The 21782-nt window shown below is 40.1% G+C and overlaps 1 protein-coding gene and 1 long non-coding RNA gene across 35 annotated transcripts in view; one reads left to right on the forward strand and one right to left on the reverse strand.

Annotated features, from left to right (window-relative positions):
• Positions 1-392: 392 nt before the first annotated feature.
• DOCK9 (dedicator of cytokinesis 9) overlaps positions 393-21782 on the reverse strand; it is a 279172-nt gene continuing 257782 nt past the window's right edge. For 18 of the 34 annotated variants that reach the window (XM_038569936.1, XM_038569928.1, XM_038569919.1 and 15 more), the window contains 10 exons: positions 19769-19891; positions 18935-19048; positions 18714-18719; positions 18216-18251; positions 17207-17353; positions 13034-13244; positions 6864-7054; positions 3961-4061; positions 3683-3821; positions 393-1672 (listed from right to left, as the gene is read on the reverse strand). In XM_038569936.1, the coding sequence (XP_038425864.1) occupies positions 1550-1672; positions 3683-3821; positions 3961-4061; positions 6864-7054; positions 13034-13244; positions 17207-17353; positions 18216-18251; positions 18714-18719; positions 18935-19048; positions 19769-19891 (1191 nt within the window). In that variant the 3' untranslated portion in view covers positions 393-1549. Of the gene's footprint in view, positions 1673-2756; positions 2765-3682; positions 3822-3960; positions 4062-6863; positions 7055-13033; positions 13245-17206; positions 17354-18215; positions 18252-18713; positions 18720-18934; positions 19049-19768; positions 19892-21782 lie in introns of all 34 variants that reach the window. The other 16 variants (XM_038569938.1, XM_038569933.1, XM_038569913.1 and 13 more) reach the window with 3 other exon arrangements.
• LOC119865224 lies at positions 17194-20956 on the forward strand. The gene is made up of 3 exons (XR_005376518.1): positions 17194-17845; positions 18608-18785; positions 20459-20956. It is a non-coding gene; the product is annotated as an uncharacterized LOC119865224 (long non-coding RNA).

Here is a 21782-nt window from a genome sequence, read left to right on the forward strand (position 1 = left end):
AGTTGAAGAGAAAAGCCAGAGGCAATAAGGTGTCTACACACAGCTGGCAATAACTGGTAGAATTCAGAGCCAGACCATGGTGCAACAGTACATCTATGCAAATCCTCTGGCAGATGCGATGCCTAGACCTTCCTCTTGAAATATGTATCATGGAAACATACACAGCAGCAGACAAAATGGTCTAATGATTCCCCATGTACCCATGGGTACATGTACCCATATATCCTTGCCTCAACAATTACCAACATTTGTCCATCCTGTTTCTACTCTTTCTTTTTTTCTCTAGTATTTTAAAGCACATTTCATATACCATATTATTTCACCCCCAGGCACTCCAATATCCTGCTCCTCCTAGGACTGTCAATAATAAATACCCAATATTCACTACCAGAAAATCAGCAATGTTATTTTTAATACAGATGTGGTACAGAATGTTTAATTACAGCAGGGCAGAGATTCTAGTTAAATAAAATTAAAAACCTTTATTTTCCCAAATATAAAATTACTAAATTAATGTCTGAAAAGAAAATATAACATGGTGAAAGTTTGAAAGTACACCACTATTCACCACAGGATTTATGATTTACCAATTACATACTCCACCACTTTGGCAAAAGGATGAAAATTTTAAAATAGTTTATAAACCTAACATAGCAAAGACTGTATACATCTCCATATTGCACTTTTTTATGTACAAGGATAAAACAGTAAAGTCAAGTATATTGCATATACTAAGAGCGGCACAAGTTTGTCACAATTGAACTTAATGCAGAAGCTGATGTGAAGAGTATTAAAAATGTAGAAATGTATGTACAGAATGAGAGACTGTATTAACAAACTATGTACATAACAATATACTGTACTACTTTTAAATTTTTAGCATAGTTTTGTTTATTAATAGAGGCCTTTGGTTCTAAACTGCTTGACTAGTTTTAAGCTCATGTAGTTTCTTAAGCTTTCATGTTTTTTAAATGCAAGTCTATGAGTATAAAAGCACTAAACCTCCTGGCTCACTGGTACAAAAATTACAATGGTCAGTTCCCTTAGGTCATCAAAAACTAGTCACAAAAATAGTTCTTGTATTCAACCTGAATGTGCCACAGGAAAAAAAAAATATTTTCAAGATTCTCCAGCTTAGCCTAGAGGTGGAGGATACTCCAGCCTCAATTTCAGTGCTACTGTCCCTGCTATGTACATTCCAGAACACTTGTTTTCTTGAGGCCATTTATTTTAATACTACTCTTGTAAGGAAGAATAAAACCTCACTCCAGCTTAAGAGAGTCCATCACACACCTCTGTTAAGACATAATGAAAACTTGGAATATTGCCAGCAAGATTTAAAAAAATATGTGCACCCTCTCATGACTCCTCTAGAAAATCTGCTATGAAATAATAACAGTTCTTTATTTCCTTCTTCTCCCATCCACCTTCACTTCTCCTTGTGCTCGGTCTTTCCCAGGTCTTGCATGAGCCCAGTGATTAGCTTTGGAGATCATCCTGAGTTTGCAAATGACAAAGCGAGTCCCCACATGTGGCCTGTGAGGCAAAATCACACAACTGAGGACGAGCTGGTCATCCCGTGAACCATGGTGCTTGTTGGAGTCCCACTGATGGCATTGAAGATGTGAAGGGAATTCGGTAAAACGCTCGTCTTCTCCTCCAGCGGGCAAATCTTGAGGCACAGAAACACAACGTTACCCAAGTGTAATGCCCCTAGTGACATTTCTCAAAATGGTGTGTTTTATGTGACACAGGGTATCACCCAATGGTCACTGTTACCCGAAATGATGGCATGCATGCCCAGGGAGCTTGGCTTTGGCAGTTTGCAGGGGGATTGTGTCAGTTCATGTAGCAAATGACCTTTTTCAGATCAGGATTACAAGGAGGAAGTCAAGAACAACCAGTTTCGTTTCCCTTACAAATCAGTGAATGGAGCCTTCTAGACTCACTAGGTGATAAGGCGGTGAAGGCGGTCTTACACATACTTGGCAGGGACACGACCTAGCCTTGTCCCTTGGAAAAGTTTTTTTTAAAACTGAATACTTAGCATACTGAATACTCTTCTGTTTCTCTACTGGCTCCTTTTCTCAGAGCCTTATGGATTTCCATCCTGGGAAGGAGATGGCCGCTGCCCCTCTGACCCTGGACAAGTCTCTTCACACTCAGTAATGCAGGGGAGAATTCTAGGGGCAAGCCTTGACCTACTGCTAGGTGGAAACTGAGAAGAAAATACACATTCAGAGGCTCCCCTGGAAAAGCTAAAAGCAAGTCTACTCCAGGTTACAACCTTTTCTTGCTTAAGGGTTCTAAAGTGTTTAATATTCACAGTTGTTGAGATAATGGAATGTTCAAGTTTAGAGCACAGCACTCTGCTCAAGGTCCAAATAACGTGGGAGTTTGTTTTATCATTATCAGTCCATAATTTTTTTCCTTTCATCTTTTCTTGTGCCAAATGCTGACACCCACTGATCAAACTCCCTGTTCTATAGGAATCTGCAAGCTCTGTAGAAAAGACCTTGAGTTTTCTCCAAAAACTTGGCCCCACGAGACCATCCCTTTCTGCTTAATTAGTCACCTATTTATTTCTTTCATCATTTCAATTTTTTCCTACTTTTCTCAGTATCCAGAAGAGGGTACCTCCCCTTTGCAAACACACTGTCCTCATGCCAACATCTGCGGTTGTTCAAACACAGTCCTAACACTATGTGTGGCAGTTTATCGAGGTTCAGAAAGATAAAATTAAAAAATGACATTACCATCCCATCTGATTGTGTTAGCATGGAGGAGGAAAAAAAGCAAACAAGTTAAAGTGTGGACATTTAAGTTAGTTTCCCGTGACAGACTTTCCTAACTAGGTCATCACATGATAGGTTAACTGACTGACACAAGTAGTCCTGGCTTCCGTTTGCAAGACTGAAAGACAATTAGGTAAGGAACAGATAAAAGTAGTTATGCGTGATGGAGGCGCTAACATTAACTATGAAGACTGGCCTCATGACTTGGAAGAAGTCACTGTGGTTGATACCGAATGGACTCCTAAGAAAGCAGTACTCTGGCAGCTGCTGACACTCACTCAGCTGCCTGGCCAGCTGTCCCCTCTGACTAATCCTAATGAAAGGAACTCCTGCAGGAAGGTGACAGTAGCAGTGTAACTGGGAAAGATGCCCGTAATGATGGGGAGTAGCCATGAAGAATCCACTGAGGCTCCCAAGTCAGTGGTAAATAGTCAATATCTGAACAGCTGTTTTTTTTAAGTGACTAAAGACATTTAATGCAACAAAAAATTCCTTAAACTAGGCTGGTAAATTTTGGTCTTTCAAAGGATTGGGTTAATAAAAAAGTTTTTAGAAAAAATATGGGTATTTCTTTCTTATGTGAGTTTTGTTTTTGTTTTGAACTAGATTAGGGTGGGGAGGGACAGAGCTTCGAACCATGGTCATCTTTGAGAGTGACACAAGGGAGGTGGGTGGTGCTCTCCCCTGGTCATATTGGCTAGTAACAGGTGGGTGAGTTGGTAGCCATTCCCCAAGTAACCTGTATTCAGAAAGTAGCAGGATGTAGCATGCTATGTTATTCTTTAGATATTAAAATTCTAGAAGGTTTAGGCCATTACAGGGTGTATCTGAGAGCCCAATTAATGTGTGCCTACTAATAACAATGAGAATGCCAGCATGGCACCTACTTGTTCATGCATGATTTCAGAAAGCTCTTTTGCCATCTCCCTGTAGTTGGCCTTCATTTCTTCCTGGTACTCTAACTGGTCCTCTTTGATCAGCCGCTCGTTTACTGCTAAGGCTTGACCGCAAGCTTCCACAAATTGCCTAAAATGGTATGAGAGGGGGAAATAAAGAAAAGGGTGTTGAGGATAAAGAGTGAGCCCAATAGGTAGTATCTCTTTCTTGAATGAGCATAGAAATGACTGCTATTTGAAGAGAGAAAGACATTTCCAGTGTGTTTTACCTGAAAACTTCTTTAAGCAACTTCACTTTGTTGTCAGGGTATCTTTTTGTGTTTGTGTCATCTAAGAAAGCTCGGGCATATGCTAGTGGACCTGCGTTGACCTAGATAAAGAACAAAGATTTAAAATTATGTTCGAATAAAAATGACCATTATCATTGATTTGGTTTCAGTTGTCAGGTTCTAAAAATGTTGTTTGAGTTAGTTATGACCCCTACCCTCTAGGAACTGACAATCCAAAAGACGAAACCACAAATAAAGCCTTTTTTGTTACATGTCATTTGATTTTATCACTTCAGACATCATCAGGGCACTTGAGATGGTGGCACACTTTATGAAGGAATAAGCAAAGTTGGGAAAACTGACCCATCTTTTCAAGGTTTAACATCCAATAAGTAAAACACCAAAGATCAGAGCCCAAGTCTTCCCACTGTTATTTGTGCTACTCTATACTGAACTAAAGGTCCATCTGGTGAGTTCAGTGAAAAACTGAAGAATATAAATATAGTATATTAGCCAGTTTTTAAAAACCAACCATTTACCTCCTTGAACTGTATAGACAGGCATGAGCAAACTGACTTGCTACCTTCAAATGAAGTAACCATTTGAAATGTGCTGGAATGCCAAAGATTAGGGGCATTTAGCAACAAAGGAGTGAACCAGAACCCAGCATCTCTCAAAAGAGTTCTCTGTAGTTGGGTAAGTCAAGATACATGGGTATGTGTAGAGCAGGAAGGTTAGACCCACTGGATGGGAAGGAGAAAGCCCCACGCCTCTGAGACAGCGTGAGAAACAGCTTGGCCACAGTGGTGGGAAGTAGGCCCTTCAAGACAGGAACAACTAGCTAACCTTCTGTGACGACTGCAGGTGTCATCACACTGGTGTTTCATGGAGTGGTGTTGTATGTTAACGACTTGAACATGACCGAAATGACCAGTTATCCAAAATAACAGAATCTACTCAATAATTTTAAGGGCATGTAAAGAGAAAAGCTGACAAGACTTCATAAGGTCTAACATAATCAGATCTTGGAGTACAGCCACCCTGATGGCTCTGTCCTATATAAGAGCAACCCCACGGGATCCCTGGGTGGCGCAGCGGTTTAGTGCCTGCCTTTGGCCCAGGGCGTGATCCTGGAGACCCGGGATCGAATCCCACGTCGGGCTCCCGGTGCATGGAGCCTGCTTCTCCCTCTGCCTATGTCTCTGCCTCTCTCTCTCTCTCTCTCTCTGTGACTATCATAAATAAATATAAATTAAAAAAAAATAAGAGCAACCCCAGAGAGGCTCTTAATGAAAAAATTACAGAAATATAGAAATAAAATGGTAAAGTTCATTTCCTATGGCTGCAACTTTGTTATTATTACCTTGGTGGGCACACGTGTATAAAAATCTCCTTATCATGGAATGATGATCTTTGCTTTTTAAGATGACTGGTTATTTATAAAACTCTAAGGCCACTGTTAAATGGCAGGGCACATTTTGCCCTTTAGAAAGCTTGCTCTGTCCAGCCTCACCCTTTACTGGAGCCACACCCCTCTGCTGGTGTTCTGATAGAGGCTGGATGTTCCTAAGCTATGTTATTGAGTGGTTTTGTTTTTTAGCTACAGAAAATTGTGACCTCTGACCCCATTATGTAATCACTCATGTGCTGGAATATTTATCATATTCACTTGATAACTTATTTTGGTATTTAAGTCTTTCAGATCATGAGGGAAGAGGTTGAAACATGTTAAGTACTTTTGTGGTGAATAACATTTAGAAAACATTAGGCAACAAACCAGTATGGATTTGATAAAAAGGTGACAAGAACTGATTCTAGAAAATGAACCAAAAAACCCCTAAACACACATTACAGTCCACATGCAACTTTCATAAATGCACCCATTTTGAAAGAGAAAAGACTGGATATAAGGATAGGTGTATATGTATGTGTGTGCATGTAAAGCATATGCTAGAATTTTATATATATTCTTAAAATCAAAGTAAGAAGCATACTAATCACTAGAAGAAGGTGATTTAACATTTACCAATTTCCTAGGAAATCATATAAGATACTTAAAAATCAGGTATTTTGAAGTATAATATACAAACAAAAAGGTACATCTATCATGAGTGTATAGCTTGTTGAATTTTCACAACTGGACACATATGTGTAATCAGGACTTAGATCAAAGACGATCTTCTCCATAAATGGTGCACGTTGCTTAGATAGCTAAATGGAAAAAAATGTATCTTGTCCCTTATCTGTTATACATACAAAAATCAATTCTAGATGGATTGCAGCTCTATATAGGAATGCTAAATAAAGGAAGGAAACATAGACTGCTTTTGAGACAGATTTAAGAACCAAGTTCTTAGAGAGAACACAAAAATGCTACCAATTAAGGAAAGGAAATATTAATTTCTTTTAAGGAAATATTAATTTTCCAATAAGGAAAAATTAATTAATTGAGTTATACTAAAATGAAGAATTTCTATTAGTCAAAACATATCATTAAGAGAGTGAAACTTAGGGTACTTTTTCAGATATGATTTTTATAGAAACCAGAAAACAACAGTTTTGTAAGGAAACCTACAGCTATGTACACTTCTTTATATTTAGAAGAGTCTTGATGCTTCTGGTTAGGCCCCTAGAATTTCCCAAACTGAAAAAACAGGTTGGTGTGGAGAGCTGTCTCTCAGACAGCTCAGGGGACACCCTTACAAGTTGGGTCAGGTGGGGGACTTCATTCTACTGCCCCCCTCTGGTATCAGAGGAAACTGCATAGATACTAGAAGGTAACTGGGATCACCAGGTAAGATAGGAAGCTACACTTGACCTTGCTGGAATTGAAATTTACCAAGGTCCAGATGAGCCTTTGCACCTTTTGCCCTGGGGTTTGCTTTGCCCAGCACTTGGCTCACCTGAACGCTCACACTGCCTTGGAGTTTGAGCTGCAGTTTGATCATGTCCACTTCGGCTGAGGAGCACAGTTGCCGGAGCTCGGCCACCTTCTTACTCATCTCATCAATGGCCACTTCGATGGGGTTCAGGTCGGTGTGGTGCTGGTACATGACGGGGATCCGCTTTTTCACATAAGGGAAGCAGTGTATTGCTGTAGAGGAATGAATCCCAGAATTATTCTGCAGCTTGCACAATCTTTATTATTATTGAGGCAGAAGTACTTAGTATTTTCATTTTATAGATAAGGAACCCAAAGCTTGCCAAAGGCACATGCCAGTATTTTGTGGAACAGACTATTGCCTTCCTTTATCTCTGCATATGTTTAATGACAGGCTGTATCATATGAAGACAAGAGAGTTGGGTCCTTTTAACCTTTAGTGTGAGAAGTGTGTGTTTGAAGAAATTACTTTATCATTCCCTGCTCAATTTTTGTTTTTTTAAAGATTTTATTTATTTATTCATGAGAACATACAGAGAGGAGAGAGAGAGGTGGAGACAGGCAGAGGGAGAAGCAGGCTCCATGTAGGGAACCCAACGTGGGACTCGATCCTGGGTCTCCAGGATCATGCTCTGGGCTGAAGGTGGTGCTAAACCGCTGAGCCACCCAGGCTGCCCCCTGCTCAATTTTTTTAACCATAAATGCTTTACCTTCCTTGAAGTTGTGAGATTTGAAAGAGCTACTATAAGATGGCTTGGAAGATATAAAGAACAGTACACAGTTCTGAGATATCACAGAACAGATTTTAAGTCCTGAAAACTGTTCCGTAAACATATCCTTGAGAAGATTATTTCTCCATAGATCTTTGAATCACATGCTTGAGTTTGCACAAATCAGAGAAATCCATGAAAAATATCAAGTGAGAATATATTTCCAAGCAAAGTATTTTATGAACCAGAAATTCACAAACTGTTGAAATCACACTAATAATATATTTTGAAACATAAATGAATAAAAAACAGAAACAAAAATATTTATTTTTTCTTGTACTTTTTTCCTACAAAAAGCCAATCAGTATTGTTTTTCATTTATCACAACAAAATATCTGAACATATCAACACCAAAGAGTTAGTTTAAAAATGAATAGATTAATGGCTGGTTCTAATTTGGGTCTGTGTCACATTTCTAACTTGCTGCTTTACATGATATATGAGTATCTATAATATCTATTTAATATATATTTATGAATAGACATGAATAGGCTTAACAGCTTCTTTTATTTTTTAACAAAAAGTAAGATGGGAGTGTTATGTTTGGATCACTGCTATTTAATAAGTGGCTGGGGAGAGTTTACTTAGAAAGGACAAAATGAGAAAACAGGGCCAGCACCATGTAGTGCACAGTTCAGATGGGCCATCCAGGGTCCGGAAAAGTGAGAGGTGTTTAACCTGATGCAGCTTTGACTGTCATACCCCTACAGACTTATTCTAGACCCTAAATGTTTTCTTTTTTTTTTAATAAATTTATTTTTTATTGGTGTTCAATTTACCAACATACAGAATAACACCCAGTGCTCATCCCCTCAGGTGCCCCCCTCAGTGCCCTCACCCATTCACCCCCACCCCCTGCCCTCGTCCCCTTCCACCACCCCTAGTTCGTTTCTCAGAGTTAGGAGTCTTTATGTTCTGTCTCCTAAATGTTTTTTTTGTTTTGTTTTGTTTTGTTTTGTTTTTAATCAATCTAAGGCCAAAGGTCTACTCTCCTATTTCTTTTATATTCCTTATGGATACAGTTTTTAAATTATAGCACTAGGATTGATAAATCTTCTTTGAATTTAACACTTCTTTGATAGTGTGACAAGAACCGGGCCTTGCTGTTTTCCAGACAGGGAACCAGAGGTGTACTTGGATGTGCACAGAAAGTGTTTTTTTTTTTTATATATAGATTTTATTTATTTGCGAGAGAAAGAGATAGAGCATGAATGGGGAGAAGCAGGCTCCTCACTGAGCAGGGAACCCAATACGGGGCTCCAATCCCAGGACCCTGGGATCATGACCCGAGCTGAAGGCAGATGCTTAGCCCACTGAGCCACCGAGACGCCCCCACAGAAAGTGCTTTATAGATAAGTGCCACTGCAGTGGATTTGTAAGTACTGTGGAAGTGTTTCATAAGGCTACTAGCCATTTCAAAACACACATGATTGGTATAATCACAGTATTTTTGAGTGCTATGTTGTAATAGCACCATTGTTTCAGAAAGAAAAACTAATTTCAAAGATGTTTGTGAAGTGTCCATGGGCTATATGGATTTCACTCAGCATAAAATTCCTGAGTGTTGTGATAGTACCTGGAGACTTAGAGGAGCAAAGGAGAGTATAATACAGAAAACTGAGAGCCGTGTCTGAGCCACCAGGTCCATGAGAGCTGGGACTCCCCCTGCCTTCCTTGTTGGCTCCAACTTTCCTCCTCTCCCTCAGAGTCACTCAGCTCCAGCCACGCCGGCCTGCTGGTCATCCCATGAATGTGGTGGGTACAAGCACCCACATCACTGGTCTTTGCCCTGACAGCAACTTCTCCCTCCAGACGTTTACATGGTCTACCCCCTCACCTTCTTCAAGTCTGGACTGAAGTGTCACCTCCCTCGGCTACCCCATTTAAACTGCAATCCTCCCCAGTCAATCTCACATTCCTGATTGTTGGAAGTGAATGTGTGTCCTAGACAAAAGCAAAAGGCACAGGTACATTTACCATTATGTTTATACCTTATTGTCTGTCTCCTCCTGCTAGAAGAGTTTAGACTAGACAGATCTTGATTTTGTTCTTATGCCAGGTTGGAACACTGCCAGTGCTCCATAAATTCTGAATTAATGAATGTGTTACCACCCAAATGGCTAAATGAAAGAGCAAAATGGCCTGGATGGTGGAGGATTAGATGACTGACTAAGCGAGCCATCATGTTACTAAAAAAAAAAAAAATGGCCAGACCTTGTGTTGGGCAGCCCTTTCAGGAGGATGAGGAAGAGATGGCTGAGAGATATGGGTGCCTGCACAGTCTGGCAAGACTGAATAGAACATGAGGAGCAGGAGAATATTTCTTCCCTGAGTGGGAGTCTTGGCAGAATTTGGAAGATGCTGGAATAGCGATTGGAAGAATCTCCACAGCAGTTCTACAACAGGGGGAGGGAGGGGTCAAGTAGGGAGGCAGGCTCAGACATTTACAGCAAAGGGGCCTGCAGGGTGATCACTAGGTGTTCCATATGGCCCTACAACTGCAGTGAAGTGGCTGATCTATCCAGGGAAGTGAGCCTTTGCCGGGTTCAGAGGGCAGGGAGGCCCAGGGCTCCACCAGAGCCTGGACAGTCAAAGGTCTGGTCTGAAACAAAGCAATGGAAGAAGAACCTAAAGGCTTAATAACATAAGGGGAAACTCTCAAGTTCAAAGTCTTCAGAATATTCTGCTCTGTGTATCTTTAACTGAAGGTTGATATAGAGCTTACGTGCTTTTAAAGATGTTATTTATTTATTGAGACAGAGAGAGAGCATTCAAGCAAGTAGGGGGAGGGGCAGAGGGAGAAGGAGAAGGAGAATCCTAAGCAGACTCCCCGCTGAGTGTGGAGCCTGATGTGGGGTTCCATCTCACGACCCTGAGATCATGACCTGAGCTGAAATCAAGAGTTGGACACTCAACTCAACTGAATGAGCCACCCAGGCGCCCCTAGCTTATGTGTTTTTATTAGCATTTTTACAACCTGCTCTTGAAATCTTTATGCTGCTCAATACTATGCTTTCGATATTTTGAGATCTTTCAGGGTTAAAACTGTATTTTTTCTTTCCCCTTTGGCTCATCAGCAACCTCAAATGGCAAAGGGCTCAATGGTGGATAAGATCCAGCAAAGTAAATACATTCTTTCCCCTCTGGGGAATAATTTACAAAGTTCTTTAACACAAGGTGGGTAGTGTAACTCTCATATTACAGATGAGGAACCTAAGGCATAGGGAGAAAGTAAGTGACTTGCCCAAGATCACATAGTGAAGACTGACCCAGGTCTGCAGGACTCAGGCTCATGCTCTATTCTGCCCCCATGTTCTCATCCTCACAGCCGAGCCAATAACCTGCATGTCTACTTCACCTCTCTCTGCAGCGGGGATACTTTTTGTCTCCTCTGTTCTGGCAGGTAGGGAGCTTCGCTCATGTTAAGCTAATCAAAAATATTTTCCTGACAAAATGGTAAACTGTAACCCTGAAGGAAATCTGGCCAGAAAACACCCTATGGTAATAACTGTTTATGAATCAGTAATGCTACCTGAGCAGAATAATCCTAATAAAAAATCCTGACCCTAACTCATCAGTGAACTTGGTTTATTTAAAGCAGCAGTGCTTAAACTGAAGCAGCACCACAATCACCTGGGGGCTTGCTAAACACAGCTATCTGGGCCCCAGACCCAGAGTTTCTGATTCAGTAGGGCTGGGTAGGGCCTGAGAATCTGTGTTTCTCCTAAGTTCCCTGATGATGCTGATGCTGCAGGACCAGGAACAGTGTGATAAGCAGTGATTTAAAGTCATGACAGCTATAGAGATAAACACCATAAGCTAGCAAAATGACTCCACCTAGAAATGTAGTTATCTTGTCTAATAAGGAGAATTTGCTATTGTGTCCATTAGAAAAACAACTCACTTATATCTGGGGAGGGGCTACCATTTCAGGGACAAAATTGTGCTTTACACATTATCTTTACTCTAAAAGCAGGACTAGATGCTCTTTATGAATGTAGGCTTTTTTTTTTTTTTTTTTTTTTTTTTAACTTTTATCTCTGTTCCTTCCTAGGAAGGGTAAAAAAATTCTCTGTAATATGCTATTCTAAGCTATTTTACAATGAGTCATAGTCTTTTTTTTTTTACTGAGATACAAATTCACCCATCAAAAGTGTCCAATTCAGCAGTGGGAGAGGAGCCTCATGTGAGATGTGGCATCTTAACGGTGTTCCTTCCACTGGTCATTACAGGGGTCCATATGATTGGCCATGCAGAACAGCCAGCAACATCAACCTCTAGACAAGCCATGCGTGCTTTCCTGGTTCAGCTTAACTATCACTCTTTGAAATACTGGATGTGGACATAACTGGCTTTCTAAGCAGATCTTCTCACTGATTTTTTTTTTTTTTTAAGTCAAGAAAGTTCTATTTTAGGTTATCCTAGTCAGGGTGCTGACCCTAATCCAAGAGCAAGTGGGTCAAGCTCCCCTAAAGAAAGTAAAAATGACTCCCAAGATGACTCTAAACTCTTAGGAACTGGGAAATGATGCAAAACACATTTCTGAGAATGGTTATTGATGGCTAAACTGTGTCAAAGATCTAATAAAACTTAGTCACAGGGGCGCCTGCATGGCTCAGTTGATTAAGCATCTGCCTTTGGCTCAGGTCATGATTCCAGGGTCCTGGGATTGAGCCCCATGTTGGGCTCCCTACTCAGTGGGGAGTCTGCTTCTCCCTCACCCTCTGCTGTTCCCCCTATTTGTGCTCTCTCATTCTCTGTTAAATAAATAAATAAAACCTTAAAAAAACAAACAAACATAGTCAGCCAAATGGATACCCTCTGAATGCAGTGAGCTTCCCGGTAGTGGAGATATTCAAGCTGAGGTTGTCCAGCCAACCTCTCAGAGATGAGGTGGAAGGGCTCCAGTCTCATATCCCATTTATTCACTCAGCCTAAAATCTCAGAGCAGGTTCATGCTGGGACCTATGTGATAAAGATATGGAAGGGGTCCCTTCCTGTGAGGGGGCCATAGAACTGTGTGCAGGGGCTCTTAGGGCCCTGGGCCTAGTTAGAGAGGAGTAAGTCCACATGGTTTCAGACAGTATGTAAATCACTTGAAATTGTGTGCAAAAGCACTCTGAGGAGGTAAGGGCCCACTGCTTTCATCAGATTCTAAAAAGGGCCAGTGACTTGACTTTGGATATGAACTTCTGGTCTAGTAGTAGAAGGAAATGCTAACAGATCAGTAGAAAAAGGTCAGAAGTATTCCAAAGTAAGCATAAGATAAATTTAAACTGAAACGGATCTGTGAGGAAAGTTAACTAAGCTCGAAGGGCCCTTATTCTTCAAGATTCCAGATTCTTCTGGAGAACTCTTTATCTCAGTGTCCAGGCTAATGTCTGCATGTAACTCTTCAAGGAAGAGGCCGGAGAGACAGTACCTGTCAGTATGGTGCGCCGTTTGCACTGCTCCTCAACCCCGCCCTGTCTCTTCCCCGTCTGAGTGAAGGGCATCTCAAACATGAAGCGGCGAATGTTATGAGATCGCTCAAACTCCGTCTTCCTTTCTTGCAATTCTTTCTCATCGAAGAATGGGATCACATGAGTCACCTGGATGTATGCATACTTAGAATCCAGATCCTTCGGGTTGACCTTTAAATGAATAAAAAAATGGAGATTGGTGCAATGCTATTTGAAGGACTCTTTCCAAGCACCCCTAAGCTTATCTCTCCACTTTTTATTAATAAAAGATTTGGAGCAGCGCCTGGGTGGCTCAGTTGATTAAGCATCTGACTCTTGATTTGGGCTCAGTCATGATCTTCTGAGATTGAACCAAGCACGACCACCCCTTGGTCTCCGCATTACTCAGCAGGGAGTCTGCTTGTCCCTCCCCTCTGCTCCTCTCCACACTCATGACATGTGTGCATGTGCCCTCTCTCTCTCAAATAAATTTTTAAAATAAATAATGATTTGGAAAAATTTAGAAAAGTTGAAATAGTACAACACCCTTATACCCACTGCTGAGAACAATTGCTAATGCTTTGTTTCAAATACACACACTCATATACACGTGTGCATGCATACTTACACATAGACATTTTTTTTTTAGCTGAACCATTTCAAAGGAAATTATATCAATCATGCCACTTCAGCCAGGATCTCCTAAACATGAGGACATTCTCCTCCAAGACCATAATATATTCTACTTAATAAAATTAATTTAATTCATAATATTACTCAGTACCCAGTCCATTAAAGTTTCTAAATGTAGCTATTTGTGTTTGAACCAGAACCTAATCAATGATCATATTTAATCTAGAATTCTCCATGTTTTTTTCATGACTTTGAATTTTTTTAAGACATTACAGTATTTTTCTTGCTGAATGACTCCCTATGTGGATTTTTCTGCTGGGTTCCCGAACTATATTTTTACATTTTTGGCTTAGAGAAAAAAATGTTTATTTTAGTAACAATGTTTAACACCTAGAACCTCAAGTTGTAATTAATCTGTAGACAGATTAGATGTAAACAGATGTGGATGAATTAATTTAATACAGGTACAGACTAATCTAAGACTCATCTAACCGTAAGTTTAGCTCCTGATGAACTCAGCACACAAATGCTTTTACAATTGCATCGCTACAATTAGCGGTGCTCTAACATCTGTGACCTGCCAAAACATGAAACGTAGGCATTTCCCATACAAGCACAACAGCTAATTTATTAGGGAGACAAATCAATTTTACACATATGAATCCTATTTAAGCTTGGCGGGCAATAAAAGAAGGTCTGACAAATGACTACACAGAATTTGGAGACAATTCTGGAGTTGGGGCCAGCAAATGAATGAGGCCAAGAAGGTTTTGTCAGTCTCAAGTTATCAGGCATCACTGTCCTCTCTACAAGGATGTGTGTGAAGAAAAATGAAAAATAGATGCAAACATGCCTAAAACTTTGGAATTTAAGAAAGCACAACAATTCACGAGTTATTACTTCTATTAGAAACAGCCATGTGGCCAATCACTGTTAACTGTACTCAAACCTATGAAATATAACTCTCCTTAGTGGAAACAATTTAAAAGCAGTGCAAATACACATGCTTGCCTATCTTCTCAGTGGTATTTCCCTAGTCTTTCATTTCCAAAGTTGTATGTACATATCAGCAGAAGGAGCAGAGGACCAGTATTTGGGGGAAGAAAAATGCACGAGAGCCCAGAGAAGAGGTTATAAGGTTAAAGCCACAAGTTGACCCAGAAAAAGGTTACAGTTTGAGAGAAGGCAAATCAGACGTGATTTGATCTAAGAAAAAAGTAGGTCTTCATAAGGTTGTATTGAGGTTTCTGCTTAAAAACAGACCAACAATGCATGTTTGTCCCCTTTCCTTTGTGCAACTCTGTTAAGATTCAGTGCAGAATTAACCTGTGAGCACCAAGCAAAGAGGAGAGAAGACAGCAGTGAGTGAGAACGTTTACTGAATTTCTGAAAGGTGCTTCCATGGAGGTGTGCTACCCAACTTCGCAGAAAGATGGTTTTCCCATGCAGGTGAAAAGAAAGTTCTGAGGAAAACAGCACTTAGTGTTGATAGAAGTTCTAGTCTCAGTCCCCACAGAGAGGGGTAGCCAGTGAGTCAGAGCACCTCTTAGAAGCCTGTTACTGCAGACAGAATGTCTGCAACCCCTGGCCCCCAACTTAATCTCCAATGTGATGGTTTGAGAGGCAGGAGGTGACTAGGTCATGAGGGTGGAGCCCCCATGAATGGGTTCATGCCCTTATTATAGGGGCCCCACAGAGCTCCCTCACCTGTTCCACCATGTTAGGACACTGTGAGGAGACGGTGGTCTGTGAATCAGGAAGAAGGACCTCACCAGGCACAGCATCTATTGGTGCCTTATCTTGGACTTCCCAACTGCCACACTGAAAGGTTTCTGTCGTGTGGAAGCTGCACTGTGTAGGGTGTCTGTAACAGCAGTCTGAATGGTCTCATGTCCACAGAGGACTGGCAATAGGGTTAGGGTGACCGGGAGAGGTGGAAGCTGGAAACCAGGGCAAGTGGCCAAAGTCTATTTGGGGTGGTAAAACTCCAGGTTCCTATTCCCTGCCTCGTAAGAGAGAAGAGGTTGCTTCTTGGAGAAACTGGTCTGGAAAATGCATAAGTGGGTTTACCAGTCTCAGCAGAAAGCAGGGGCAAGGTACAGAGCAGAACACAGGGTAAGCAGGTTGAAGCTTGCAGGTCGAATGTGGGACCTTTAACCTTTGCTCATGTCCTGCATCCAGAACCCAGAGTTACCTGCTTCCTTGTCCTCTCTCTACCACTTGGGCAGAAAACTGGAAGACTCTTCCCTGAAGAACAAAAGGACCTCAGGGAAACAGATTTCTGAGTCTAGGTACTCCAAAGCAGGGCTCAGGATGCAAAATGAACTAAGGATTCTCCAAAACAGTGAACTTGGAAGGACCGGAGAGTTTATCATTGCTGGAAATTGAGCAGGTTTTAGTTTGCTTAATATTGAATATTTTTGTTTGCTTAATATTTAATATTTACTTATTTACATTATTTTTTATTTTTTAAAAAAGATTTACTTATTAATTTTAGAGAGAGAGTATGTGTGTGCGGGCGTGAGCAGGGGGAGAAAATCTTCAAGCCGATTTCCTGTTGCGCACCAAGCCTCACATGGGGCTCAATCCCACGACCCATGAGATCATGACCTGAATCGAAACCGAGAGTCAGATACCTAAGCTCCTGAGCTACCCAGGCGCTCCAATTTTTATTATTTTTAAATTGAAGTATAACTGACAAGATTATATTCATATCAGGTGTACAACATAGTGATTCAGCATCTCTATACATTATGCTGTGCTCACCATCTGCACTATACGACACCATCTGTACCATACAACACTATTATAGTATCACTGACTGTATTCCTTATGCTGTGCCTCTTAACTGGAAGCCTGCATCTCCTCTTCCCCTACAGCCATTTTGTCCATCCCTCCCCCACCTTCCCTTCTGGCAAACATCAGTTTGTTCTCTGTATTTATGGGTATGATTCTGCTTTTTGTTTTTTATTTATTTGTTTGGCTTTTTAGAGAGCAGGGGGATATTTTTAATGCAAAAAACCAGGAGCTCTATCTCAGCTTGAATTTCAGGAAGCAAAGGGATACCCAACTTCCTGGAGATATCCAGAGAACAGTGGGACACATAAATATACAGGAGACACATGTAGTTTCAGAAAAGGTCTTCATGAGAGCAATACAGCAGAGGGCAGCCTCTCTAAATATAAAGTAGGTCTCATTCCCACAAATGTGCTGGCCAGTTAAGCTCTTTCCTTGGCCTGTCCGTCTGCCTATCTGTTCATCATCCTACTGAAAATGGTATATCTTCTCAGATGCTATTTTGTAAAAGAATATCTTCTTAAAATTATGAAATCTTTACTTAATGTAGAACATCAGAAAGCAGAGAAAGGTGTCAAGAAGAAAAAAATACCATTCAAGGCCAATCATTCTTAATTTTTCCTGTTTTGTCCCCCATACACATTTATGAATATATATGACCAATCATACATAAGCAATCAGTACAGTATTATATTGCTACAAAATATTTCCAAACATGGTCATACCTTGCCAGAATCCTGTATCATTTTGACATTTTCAGAACCGAATTTATCAGAGTAGAGTTTAAGGAGTCTCTGGGAAATTTCTGACAGAGGCGTGAGTTTGGGTTCTTTGTAAATATACTCTTTTCCATCTTCATCTTCAAAGAATCCCTGTGACATAAAGCACAATTAGAGCTATTCCCAACCATAAACCCCAGGTTTACCACCCAGAAAGGATTCTCATGTTATAAGGGTTAAAAAAAAAAAAAGGCAGGGAGAGGGGAGGATGATTCTAAAATAAAATCCTACTTAAACAGGCTTTCCAAAGAGGAAGGAAAATGATAATAATGTGAAGTTGGAGTATAAAGATAAAGGAAAACACACAAAACTGCAAACTCATTCAAGAATGCTGTCATTAAGTATTGAGTGAAATGGAGGATCAGGAACTCAAGACTGTTCTCTTGGGATCTAATGATGGGATTCAAGCCTGTTTCACATTCCCAAGAAGCAGAGCTCAGTAAGAAATGATTCAGCAGCCTGCTCCAGGCAGGCCTCAGAAATGCACACACACTCCCCTTCACTGGCCGCCCCCATTTATATAGGACTTCAGGACATAAACAGAAAAACATTCCAGTCCAGAGCAGATTTGGCACAAGTTATCGTGTAAGTTCTATTTTACTTTACTTATGAGAAAAATATGAAAGGGCTGGAGCATAATATCAGAAAATATTTTCACTATCACCAGTTAGCATGTGATTTAGCACTAATCGTGTCTGTCCAAGGCTTAGGATTGCATGGGAAGTGAAAAAGGTTGAAAATTTTAAAGTTCAGATTGGGGTTAATATTTGAAATAAATTTTAAAAAAAGTTTCTGATCTTAAATAAAAGAGAAAATGGTGCAAAAAAAAAAACACCACAATATATTAAAAAAAATGCAGGCTAACATGAGACAAATAACACCCACATCAAACTAGGGAGTTTAGATGCAGTAATTTCACTACATTACTTGCTTTTTACGCATTTACTATAATTACCTCCACATCTGTTTCACTGTCTGTAAACTGGTATTGCTATAAAGTTATAAAAGACAATAACAGGATAAATTGAAGGTTATATAATGCTCATAGAAAACCACACACCCTAAATAAATGGATTATAATTTAATATCATTTAATTATGTTAGAGACTTGGAGGTTAAACTTCAGTTAAATTTAAATGAACCCTGTTCTACAGGGTTTTCTGAACTATGACAATGGTAAATATACTTGTGGAGATATTATACTACAAAAGAGAGAGATGCACAGGGAACAAAGGAAACCAGAACATCTTAATTTTGGTTTTAAAACATGCAGTATAGATGTGTAAGGAAAACAGGTGATTTATTTCTGTAAATGAAATAAAATGTTAATTTTTTTTTTTTTTGGAGTTTGCAATGACTGGACAGATATACATACAGACTGGAAAAGGAACTTGCAAACCACACTGAGGTACCAAAGGTGGTGCTAAAAATGTCTTATGGAGGGAGAACTTACCGCTGCCTTAAGAAAGTAATAAAGAAAAGACAGGAAGAAAGAAAAAAAGCAGAAAGTTTACTGCAGAGGAAGGTAAGAATCATACTAAATATGACAAATTCATCAAATTAGCATTTAAGAAAATAGAAAATTTACAAAATACAACTTTATAGAATAAAAACAAAAACAAAAAACAAAAAATGAGGGCTTAGATTGGCCTACAGAACAGAGAGGAGGCTCACCTGTCCGAAGAAGGCCACTCGGAAGTATGTCCCCAAGAGCCTGCGGCCCGAGTGCATGACCTCGGTCACTTTGCTGTAGGCCCGGTGAAGGGTGTCATACAGATGGGCTAACCTCTGGAAAGCAGAACAAACCCCGTTTCTTCCCATTTGCAACTAGTAGAATCCATTTAAAAACAATTAAGTGAAATCATAGGTAAAAAATTTCTTAGACTTGAGTAAAAGAAACAAAAATGGAAAAAAAAATCAAGAATGTCTTGACTGCACAACTGGTAGTGACCATTTTTCAGTTATAATCTATTTCTACCAAATGAGCCATCTTGCATACCGAGGACCCATCAAATCTCCACATTGCCATAAGCAACTTCTGTGTTCAAGCTAACACGAAATGTCGGAGATGGTAAAGTCCTACGATGACGTTTTTAAGTCTTTGCTTTTCCTACTCTGTTTGATAAGCTTCTTTTAGAAGCTGGACAAGCTCCCCAGCCCAGGAAGGATGGCAGGGCAAATAGCTTCCCACGCAGGTGGACCAAGGAAGAGCTCTAAGGAAGAAGGTACCCAGCAATTATAAAACTCTGTCCTTAGTAACCTTTCAAAAGTGGAGTGCCAAAATTACCAAACCTTGTTTTTCTAGATTTGGGTTCTATATGGAAGTGGGGCCCATGTGGGCCATGTATAATGGCTTCGAGGATCGTGACCTCCAGCATCACGTGGAGGGTCAGAGACCACAGGTCATCTCTGACCGTGGCCTGCTTGTTTTCTTTGTATGTAAGGTTTGGGTGTATGTGTCACCCCACTGTCCTCTCAAACAGGAAAAAAACAAACCACTCTGATTACCTCAAAATCTCTCCGTTTCTCGTAAATGGGGATGATGAGTTTATAGATGTCAGCGATTAGCTCATAGCGTTCAGCCTTCCAAAGTCCATCTGCACATTGTTCTAGAAGCTCCATGAGTACATCCTGATCAAAAAAGAAGGCCAGCGGCCAGAAAAGAGTTTCAGGAAACATGACACTGTAATTCTTTGCAGAATGCTTAACCAGTTCCTAGTAAGAAGATTCCAAACTACATTATTTCTAAACACTAATTTCCATTCTACACTATTTCTAAACATTATTTACTTAGTAATAAATAGCTCATCACTATGCTGTTTTTTTAATGAGCCATTTTTTAACCATTTACAAGCAGAAATGAACGGTCACATTGTATGACTGTGTAATAGTTACATACCACGGGAAAAAACTGACACTGATAGCTTCACACGGGCTCTCAATTTGTGTTTAGTTTTCTTTTTATAAATTAGATTTTTTTTTCCCTGGGGCACTTGAGTGTCTTAGTTGGTTGAGCATCTTGATTTTGGCTTGGACCATGATCTCAGGGTCGTGGGATCAAGCCCTCTGTCAGGCTCTGCGCTTGGTGGGGATCTGCTTGAGATTCTTTCTCTCTCCCTCTCCCTCTGCCCCTCCTCCCTGCTTTCTCTCTAAAGGAAATAAAAGAAATCTTAAAAAAAATTTTTTTTTCCTTTCTAGGAAACAATAACAATGCTGAGACATGAAGTTACTAAGTGTGACTTCAACCCAAGTTAACCATCTCAGAGCAATTTAGTGTTGGCACGTGGTAGGCATAACGCCTGCCTCACCAACAACCTCTCCCCCTTTCCTTGGAAGCTTCTACCTACTGATCTAATCAGCATGACTCTATTTCCTGGCCAGTCATGGTTTCATCATCCATGGACATGTGACCTAAATGGGCCAATTAGGATAACTTTTAGGACCTTGTACTGCAAAGCTGGCACCAAACTGTTCTCCCCGGCCCAGACATGACAGGCAGCCAAGAGCCTGACTGGGGCTGACATCTATCTCATGGCCAGCGAGGGGTCCATATGGCTTAGTAACAGAATGGAGAGCTCCCCCTCCCTCCCAAAGCGACTGTATCATGGATAACTCTGTTAAACACTCATATTGATTGCTCTCAATCTTTCTGGAATTTTCTAATGGAAGCCAATTTACTCAACTTTTATTGTTTAAGCCCATCTGAGTGGGGTTTCATTAAATGCCGTTGAGTAAATTTTCATGTGCTTCTTTGTCATCTGTATAGCTTTGGTGAAGTGTCTATTCAAATCTTTGGCCATTTTTCTAGTGGGTTGTTTACTGAGTTTTGAGAATTTTTCACATATTTTGCATAAAAGTCCTTTACCAGACATGTGGTTTATAATTTTCTCCCAATCTGTGGTTTATGTCTGGATTTTCTTAACAGTGTCATTTGAAGAGAATTTTAAAATTCTGATGAAGTTTATTTATTTTTTTCTGATGAAGTTTAATTTATCAAGTTTTTATTTCCTAGATTGTACTTTACATATTGAAAAAAATCTTTAACACAAGTCCACAAATATTTTCTCCTTATGTTTTCTTCCAGAAGTTTTATAGTTTTACATTTAAGTCTATGATCTATGGAGTAATTTCTGAATATAGTGTAAAGTATGGGTTAATTTTTTTACATGAATGTCTAATTGTTCCAACACCAACTGATGAAGACTATAATTTCTCCACTGAACTGCCTTTGAATTCTTGTCAAAAATCAATTGAACCTGTAATCAATCATAGGAAACAAAGTGAAGATTGCTGGAGGCGATGGGGGTGAGGGGATGCAGTAACTGGATGATGGACATGAAGGAGGGCACATGATATAACGAGTACTGGTTGTACTCATTATAGTATATGTTAACTAACTGAATTTAATTTAAAAAAAAAGAAAAGAAAAAAACAAGAAGAATTTTATAAAATGATCTTCTCTAGGTATCAAATATACTACGTGCTCTACTCAAGCAAAGAAAATATATTACCTGAATGACAA

This window comes from Canis lupus, chromosome 22 (genome assembly GCF_011100685.1).
Source record: "Canis lupus familiaris isolate Mischka breed German Shepherd chromosome 22, alternate assembly UU_Cfam_GSD_1.0, whole genome shotgun sequence".
Lineage (NCBI taxonomy): Eukaryota > Metazoa > Chordata > Mammalia > Carnivora > Canidae > Canis > Canis lupus.